The sequence below is a fragment of the Rutidosis leptorrhynchoides genome, chromosome 11, assembly GCF_046630445.1.
Source record: "Rutidosis leptorrhynchoides isolate AG116_Rl617_1_P2 chromosome 11, CSIRO_AGI_Rlap_v1, whole genome shotgun sequence".
Taxonomy (NCBI): domain Eukaryota; kingdom Viridiplantae; phylum Streptophyta; class Magnoliopsida; order Asterales; family Asteraceae; genus Rutidosis; species Rutidosis leptorrhynchoides.
The window spans coordinates 277,776,540-277,786,017 of record NC_092343.1 but is presented as its reverse complement, the minus strand read 5'-3'; the positions used below and the strand labels follow the sequence as shown (position 1 = coordinate 277,786,017).

General features: G+C 32.9%; 1 protein-coding gene and 1 non-coding gene across 2 annotated transcripts; one reads left to right on the top strand and one right to left on the bottom strand.

The window, feature by feature from the left end:
* Positions 1–2,328: 2,328 nt before the first annotated feature.
* Positions 2,329–2,760, bottom strand: LOC139875541 (uncharacterized). The gene has a single exon (XM_071862876.1). It carries the CDS (start codon positions 2,758–2,760, stop codon positions 2,329–2,331), a length of 432 nt encoding a protein of 143 aa, XP_071718977.1.
* Positions 2,761–4,418: 1,658 nt separating this feature from the next.
* On the top strand, positions 4,419–4,524 carry LOC139878886 (small nucleolar RNA R71). The gene has a single exon (XR_011769747.1). It is a non-coding gene; the product is annotated as a small nucleolar RNA R71 (small nucleolar RNA).
* Positions 4,525–9,478: the final 4,954 nt, after the last annotated feature.

Sequence of the window (9,478 nt, the reverse complement as noted above, 5' to 3'; positions counted from 1 at the left end):
TTAGAGTATGCTCATGTTTCTTTATTGCCCGCCCAAGTAAAAGGTCATGTAATCTTGGTCAGTGATTGATTCTACCCTAAAGTTTACAATCAAGGTGGAAGTGAACACTAAGGTCGGGACAGTGTAAATAGGATCATTAAATCTGAAAATTGGAACCCAAGGGTTGATTGATAACTTCCCATATGGAGATGTAAAAAGACTCTCAACCCTAGTAGTCATACCGACTTCATCAAGAAGAGACCAGTCAATGTATTTCCCAGGATAGAAGTGGTCGTTGAGCCTAAGCTCTAATCCTTCTCTAAAACGTGGGTTCAGTAAAAACTGTTGTAAACACGGGTCTGCTGAGAGTCTCAGGATATCCTCCAGGATTGTGGGCACTTCATCATCCTCAACCTCTTGTTGAGCCGCAGGACGTTTACCTCTGCCCTTGACTCTGATATTCTTTTGGCGTTTACCATGTGATCTCGTGGGTTCGTTAGTCTACAAGATAAGACAACAAGAGAAAAACATCGTGGAGAGGTTAAAGTTAGTACATAAACAATTTTTGCTTTCAAATTCCAATCATTATTTCCAAGTTGACTTCAAAAATTTCACAATTAGTTTCATCATGCAAAACATGTGCGTGTATATCCTACATGAATAAAACAATTGCATTTAGACATGGTCAAATGTGAAACCAAACAAGGACAAACCACTTGGTGAAATTTCAAACGTTCCACAAAGTTGCAACATTTAGCTCATGCAATCAATTGTCAATCATAAGTAGTATCATAAGCTAAACATGCATTATACTTTATCATTAAGCTCATCTTGGTCAAACATGGTCAACATGAATCAATTGCAAAAAGTCAACCCTAGTCAAAGCCTAATTAGTTCAAAATTTGACTAAGACAAGAGTATTCATCAAATTATATCAATTCTTCATGTTATAGCTTAAACATACCGCAAACAAGCACCTTATCACTAATCACATGCTCAAATTGGTCAAATCCATTCAAAACTCTAGCTTATGAACCCTAATTTTCAATTTCAAATTATACAAGCAAGAAAGATGGATTCAAAGCAAGATAATCATGGTAGACTAACAATTAAGCATCAACAATAACAATTAACACTCTAATTTAGCTCAAAATCAAAAACCCCCAAATTGGATGAACCTTAGAATTTCCAAGTTGAAATCGATGTAACTAAGCATACATATCATGTTAATAAACATCAATGTAGTCTAGATTCATCAACAATTTGACCATTAACATCATAAATCAAGTATAATCTACGAATTAAGCATAAAGAGAAAAATAGTAAAAATCAACCAAATCATGTGAAAGAGTGAATTAAAATGATAGATTCTCACTTTTCCCATGTTAAATGATGAAGATTTGCAAGAAAATTGATGAAATTTGAAGCATTGGGTTGATTTAGGTTGATTAGGGTTAGAGTAGCACCGCTATTAGAGAGAAAATTGAAGTTGGGTTTGAAAAAAATGAAGTTTTGGTCGTGCAGAATTGTTAAGTAGCAGATCCAAAAGCGCCGCTTTTCAAACAGAAGTGTCGCTCCTGACAAAACAGAAGCGTTACTTTTGAAAGAAAATCGTCACTCTAGGCGAACTAAAAGCGCCGCTTTTGAACACAAAAGCGCCGTTGTTGGCTATTGTCCATTTTTGGTACAAAATCACAGGTTAAAGCGTCGCTCTTGTAGTAGAAGCGTCGCTCTTGGAAGTGAAAAGCGCCGCTCCTAGGACAAAAGTGCCGCTTTTGTACCTAATTACAGTTTTTCCAGTTTTAAGTCCATTTTGACCCATTCACAAACTATTTTTGACGTTTTCCGGTTTTACCCATATGCATGTAATGCAAAAAAATAAAAATGCAACTAAGAAAAGGAATATCATACAATTCTAAACGGAATGCAATTAAAAGAAATTATATACACAATTGTGGAAAGTTTTTAACGAGTCTATCACCCGAATCTCATCCTCTTGAGATTTCAACTAATCCCGGGGTGGTAAACTTCCCTTCCCTTTGAGCTAAGAGAAACATTTTTATTACCGCTCCACTTAACATTGACATTAACCAATCATTCATTACCTTAGTTTCATCGATTAACTCCTTAAGTTTGACTTTCTCATGTTTTGACAAGTTTGACACTAGGTGTTTTCTCAAGTGTTCATCCTTTTTAGATGAAGCCCGATGCACCCGCCCAAATAACTTTCGCATAGACTTGTCAACAACCTCGTTTTGATTTTTGGCTTTACCTTGAATTCCCTTGGTTAATGCCCCACTACCATTAATTGGTGAAACAACTTTCCTTGTGCTTGTGATGCATTGCACACTAGCGACAACTTGTGGTGTGGTCAATGGCATTGATAACACGTTTGGTTTTTATGCTCATGCATTTCCCTTTATCCTGAAGAGTCAATTTCCTGGTTCTAATGTCAAAGAAGGAGCCCGAGGTTGCCCAAAATGGCCTTCCCAAAACAATGGGCACAACCGGGTCTTCCTTTATATCAACAATAACAAAGTCAATGGGAAATTCCATGTCCCCCACCTTAACAATTAAGTCTTCGGCGATCCCCATACTAGAGTTAATTGATTGATCAATTAATTTAACTCCCATTGTAGTATGTGAAAGATCACCTAGGCCTAACCTTTTGTAAACAGAGTAGGGCATGAAGTTGATACTTGCTCCCGAATCGACTGAAGATGTGAGCACCTCCGAACCATTTACATTGCATGGGATAAGGAAAGGTGCGGGAAAACCCATTTTTGATGGTAGGTTACATTTCTTTAAAATTTATCACACTCCTTTTTCAAGAAAGCGGTAGATGCTTGCTCAACATCTCCCTTTTTGGCCATGAGTGTCTTGAAAAATCTCCCATAGTTGGGCATATTCTCAAGCACCTCCGCCAAGGGGAGTTTAACATAAATATTTTCGTTGTCGGGTAGGGTTGACATACAATCCACATCATTTAGATGTGTAGGAGGTAAAGATTTAGGATGTGAGACCAGTGTCTCATTTTTCTCCTTAGTTGATGTAGCAAGAACCTCGAACTCGTTCTTTTGCGCCCTTGTATTCGATAAAGTTTTGACCTTTTGCTCTTTATTAACCTTTCCCAATTGAAATTGCTTAAAATCACCATTTATCTCCTTGCATGTCGACTCGGTAGCCTCCATGGACATTACACTTTCAACTTGGTAGGGAATGAATGTTGCATCGTCCAAATCTTCCAAAAACTTGAATACCCCATAATCGATAGTATCAATTTCTAACGCTTCATCAAAATCAAACTTATCTCCTTCAATGTCGAACTTGAAAGTTTTAGGATATTCGGATTGATCCTCTTCGATTGAATCAATCGAGTTCACTTGAGCATAAGTATTGGTAGGATTTGATGAACTTGCTTGATTTTGGGTTGGATTTGTAGTGTTGCTCTCGATAGGAATAACTCTAGTGTTATTTTGGTGGTTTTGTTGGTTGTTTCGGTTGTTGTAATTATTTGGGTTAACTTGAGTGTTTGAAGGTAAAGTTCTTTGTGGTCTTTCAGCAACTTGATTTGAAATTCTTCCAACGGTGCTCTCAAGGTTTTGGAATGAGGCTTGTTGGTTTCGGAGTTGTTGCTTCAAGAGCTCATTCTCTTTCATTAGAAAAACTCCGGTTGATTCTACCTTCTTGATGTAGTTTTACATGATTTCTTCCAAGCTCTTTGAAGGTTGGGATTGTTGATTGTTTTGTTGAGGTTGTTGATTGAATCTTGGTTATTTTTTGATTGACTATAACCTTGGTTGTTTTGATAATTTGAATTGGCTTGATTGTTGTAAGGTTGTTGGTTTTGGTGTTGGAAATTATTGTTTATGTTTTGGTATAGTTGTTGTAACCTTGATTTCGGTTTTAGTTTGTGAATCCGGGAGGTGTATTGGTTTGGTTGTTGAATGATACTTGTTTTTGATTAGGATTGTAGTAGCTTTGGTTAGATGTTCCTCCCCGTTGGTAGTTTTGATTACTCACGTAGTTCACATGAGTATCCGAATTCATGGGAATATCATCTAGATCAACATGATTGCATTGAGTAATTTGAGGACAATTCTTCGTGAGATGTGGACCCTCGTATCGTTGACAACCTACTTGCATTCCAACTACCGTTTGTTGAATATTCTTCAATTCTTTTCCAAATGTTTGAAATGATTGTTCAAGCTCGCAAGCGCCACTTGTCCATTGTCACTCTCGACTTGTGCTACACTGTTCCTTGTCAAATCTTGCGGTGAAGGTGCCCATTCATACGTGTTGACCGAGATGTCTTCTAGCATAATTTCGGCCGCATTTGGTGATTTGTACATAAATACCCCACTGGATGAAGATCAAGATATTACTTCGTAAAAGTATTACAACCTTGATAGAATGTGTTGATATACTCCTTCTTCATCAAACCATGTGGTGGGTAAGCTCTTAGTAACTTCTTGAATCTAACACATGCATCATACAAACTCTCATCACCCCGTTGTTTGAACCCATTAATCTCCATTCTAAGCTGCTCTACTTTTGATGGTGGAAAGAAATGATTGATAAACTCGTTTGTTAATTCTTGAAAAGACCTTATTGAATCGGATGGTAAACTTCGCATCCAAGCTTTTGCGTCTCCTTGAAGTGTGAAGAGGAATGCCCTTAGCTTAAAAGCGTCATCGGTGATGTTTTTGGTTTTATAAATACCACAAAGATTATTGAAGTGTTGAATATGTTCGAACAGATTCTCATCTATCAACCCATGAAAGTATGTATTCTTGATCAACGTGAAAAAGTTACCCTCGATCTTCCAATTATCTGCTTCAATTGTTGGTGCAACCAATCTAGCATTCCACATTGGTGTGTTGTGTGGATCATTCAATAATTCTTGATTAACCGGAGGACCATTAGGATTGCCCTCTTCATCGTGAATCGAATTACCATTTGGATCCATCTCTGCTAAAAAAATGGCTGTGACGACCCGAATATTTGCGACCAAATTTAAACTTAATCTTTATATGATTTCGACACGATAAGCAAAGTCTGTAATGTTGAGTCTCACAAATTTTGAACTATTTTATGAAACCATTTGTCCTTTGACGATTCACTAAAATTATGTGTAAATAAATATGTAAATATAAATGTAAGTATATATATAATAATAATTGGAGATAATGAAATATAATATAAACATTAAAGTTAAATATGTAAAATAAGATATAAAATAATTAAACTGAATCTGTAGCTATATAAATAACTTTTATACATAATTGATATTATATGTATATTGTAATCAATATAAAATATATGAATATTAATCATTCAAATATGATATAAGTATTACATAATTAGTAATATATAATACAAATTAAAATATAGTTGTTACTTTAATAAATATTAATATTAATACTAATATAAGTATTATTAATATCATTTGGTACATTTGAATTGGTATTGTTATCATTGTTAATATCAGTATTATTATTATTATTATTATTATTATTATTATTATTATTATTATTATTATTATTATTATTATTATTATTATTATTATTATTATTTATTATCATTACTAATATTATTATAAGTAATATTGTTAGTACTAGTAAAATCATTAAATTATTATAAGTATTGTTAATATAATACAAATTATTATTATTATTACTATTATTAGAAAATAATACAGTTTATTACTATTATCATTAATAATATTATTAACATTTTTATCATTATCATTTATTATTATTAATATAATTATTGCAATTATTATTATTATTATTTTTATTAATATAGTTATTAATTAGTAATATTAATTTAAATACATAAATTTATAAAAAAAGAAGAAAAAAAAAACAAGAGCTGGTAAGAATTCTGTTCCTCTCACAATCATACTGTAATTGATTTATAGAATTCATACAAATCAACTTTAAGCACTGGAACCAGTCAAAATTCGGTTATCAATCCCCTTTACAAACAATGACCCGTGATATAATTGACACATTATTGCTCTCATTCAATATCTAACTTTCTAACCTAATAATCAACCATTATGCTTTAATTCATCTTTCTTCTTCTTCGACATCACCTCACTCTCACACCCTTCGTTAACACATCACTAGATCACCATAACCACCATCTTCTTCGGGCAAGACCATCGAGTCTTTATGGATTCCTGAGTCAACCGATCACTAACACAACCACCCAATTTGTAACCATATTGTTGCTGTTGCAGCCTATTGAACACACCCTGTGATCACTAGACTGCTGCTACTGCTACAGCCTTTTTACTGTTTCAGGCCGCCCAACGCCACCACCAAACACCACAACCATCCCAAACCACCTGTCAACATACTGTTATGCTGTTGTTTGTTCGCGTGTGACCAACAGATGTTGCAATTAATTGCTCGACTAGGCTGCTGTTCGATTCTTCTTTTCACTTCCTATTAGATTTCACACCTTTCATATATACAATCACATATATAAACCATCTATGTATTTTTTTTATTTCCTCAGGAACTCAAGCCACCATCATCACCATGAAACCATGATCAACCGCCACACCCAGACCACATTCATGTTTGATTTATCCAATTTCTGTAACCGCTACTGTTTTGACAAACACCATCACCACAACTTCATCATCATAAAACCATCACTAACTTTAGTGACCTGAACTTTTCCATGTTTATATATTTTTTAAATAAAATTGTTATTTACATGATTAAGTGTTTCCAACATGTTAAGCAATCAAACTTGTTAAGACTTGATTAATTGAAATAGGTTTCATATAGACAATTGACCACCCAAGTTGACCAGTGATTCACGAACGTTAAAACTTGTAAAAACTATACGATGACATATATATGGTTATATATATAGTTAACATGATTTTATTATAAGTATGTATCTCATTAGGTATTTTAACAATGAGTTATATACATAAAAATGAGACTATTAATTTAAGAAACTCGAAAACGATATATATAACGATTATCGTTATAACAACATCTTACTAGGTACATATGAATCATATTAAGATATTGATACACTTGGTTAATTATGTTAAATGATAAGTAAATATATTATTAAGTGTATTAACAATGAAATACATATGTAAAAATAAGACTACTAACTTAATGATTTCGAAACGAGACATATATGTAACGATTATCGTTGTAACGACATTTAACTGTATATATATCATACTAAGATATATTATATATCATAATGTCATGATAATATAACAATTTAACATCTCATTTGTTATAATAAACAATGGGTTAACAACATTCAACAAGATCGTTAACCTAAAGGTTTCAAAACAACATTTACATGTAACGACTAACTATGACTTAACGACTCAGTTAAAATGTATATACATGTAGTGTTTTAAAATGTATTCATACACTTTTGAAAGACTTCAAGACACTTATCAAAATACTTCTACTTAACAAAAATGCTTACAATTACATCCTCGTTCAGTTTCATCAACAATTCTACTCGTATGCACCCGTATTCGTACTCGTACAATACACAGCTTTTAGATGTATGTACTATTGGTATATACACTCCAATGATCAGCTCTTAGCAGCCCATGTGAGTCACCTAACACATGTGGGAACCATCATTTGGCAACTAGCATGAAATATCTCATAAAATTACAAAAAGATCAGTAATCATTCATGACTTATTTACATGAAAACAAAATTACATATCCTTTATATCTAATCCATACACCAACGACCAAAAACACCTACAAACACTTTCATTCTTCAATTTTCTTCATCTAATTGATCTCCCTCAAGTTCTATCTTCAAGTTCTAAGTGTTCTTCATAAAATTCCAAAAGTTCTAGTATCATAAAATCAAGAATACTTCCAAGATTGCAAGTTTACTTCCAAGTTTTCTAAATCCATTCCAAGTAATCATCCAAGATCAAGAAACCTTTGTTACTTACAGTAGGTTATCTTTCTAATACAAGGTAATAATCATATTCAAACTTTAATTCAATTTCTATAACTATAACAATCTTATTTCGAGTGGAAATCTTACTTGAAATTGTTTTCGTGTCATGATTCTGCTTCAAGAACTTTCAAGCCATCCAAGGAACCTTTGAAGCTAGATCTATTTTTTCTCATTTCCAGTAGGTTTATCCAAGGAAATTGAGGTAGTAATGATGTTCATAACATCATTCGATTCATACATATAAAGCTATCTTATTCGAAGGTTTAAAGTTGTAATCACTAGAACATAGTTTAGTTAATTCTAAACTTGTTCGCAAATAAAAGTTAATCCTTCTAACTTGAATTTTAAAATCAACTAAACACATGTTCTATATCTGTATGATATGCTAACTTAATGATTTAAAACTTGGAAACACGAAAAACACCGTAAAACCGGATTTACGCCGTCGTAGTAACACCGCGGGCTGTTTTGGGTTAGTTAATTAAAAACTATGATAAACTTTGATTTAAAAGTTGTTATTCTGGGAAAATGATTTTTATTATGAACAAGAAACTATATCCAAAAATTATGGTTATCTAAAATGGTCATCTAGACGTCGTTCTTTCGACTGAAATGACTACCTTTAAAAAAATGACTTGTAACTTATTTTTCTGACTATAAACCTATACTTTTTCTGTTTAGATTCATAAAATAGAGTTTAATATGAAACCATAGCAATTTGATTCACTCAAAACGGATTTAAAATGAAGAAGTTATGGGTAAAACAAGATTGGATAATTTTTCTCATTTTAGCTACGTGAAAATTGGTAACAAATCTATTCCAACCATAACTTAATCAACTTGTATTGTATATTATGTAATCTTGAGATACCATAGACACGTATACAATGTTTCGACCTATCATGTCGACACATCTATATATATTTCGGAACAACCATAGACATTCTATATGTGAATGTTGGAGTTAGTTATACAGGGGTGAGGTTGATTCCAAAATATATATAGTTTGAGTTGTGATCAATACTGAGATACGTATACACTAGGTCGTGGATTGATTCAAGATAATATTTATCGATTTATTTCTGTACATCTAACTGTGGACAACTAGTTGTAGGTTACTAACGAGGACAGCTGACTTAATAAACTTAAAACATCAAAATATATTAAAAGTGTTGTAAATATATTTTGAACATACTTTGATATATATGTATATATTGTTATAGGTTCGTGAATCAACCAGTGGCCAAGTCTTACTTCCCGACGAAGTAAAAATCTGTGAAAGTGAGTTATAGTCCCACTTTTAAAATCTAATATTTTTGGGATGAGAATACATGCAGGTTTTATAAATGATTTACAAAATAGACACAAGTACGTGAAACTACATTCTATGGTTGAATTATCGAAATCGAATATGCCCCTTTTTATTAAGTCTGGTAATCTAAGAATTAGGGAACAGACACCCTAATTGACGCGAATCCTAAAGATAGTTCTATTGGGCTTAACAAACCCCATCCAAAGTA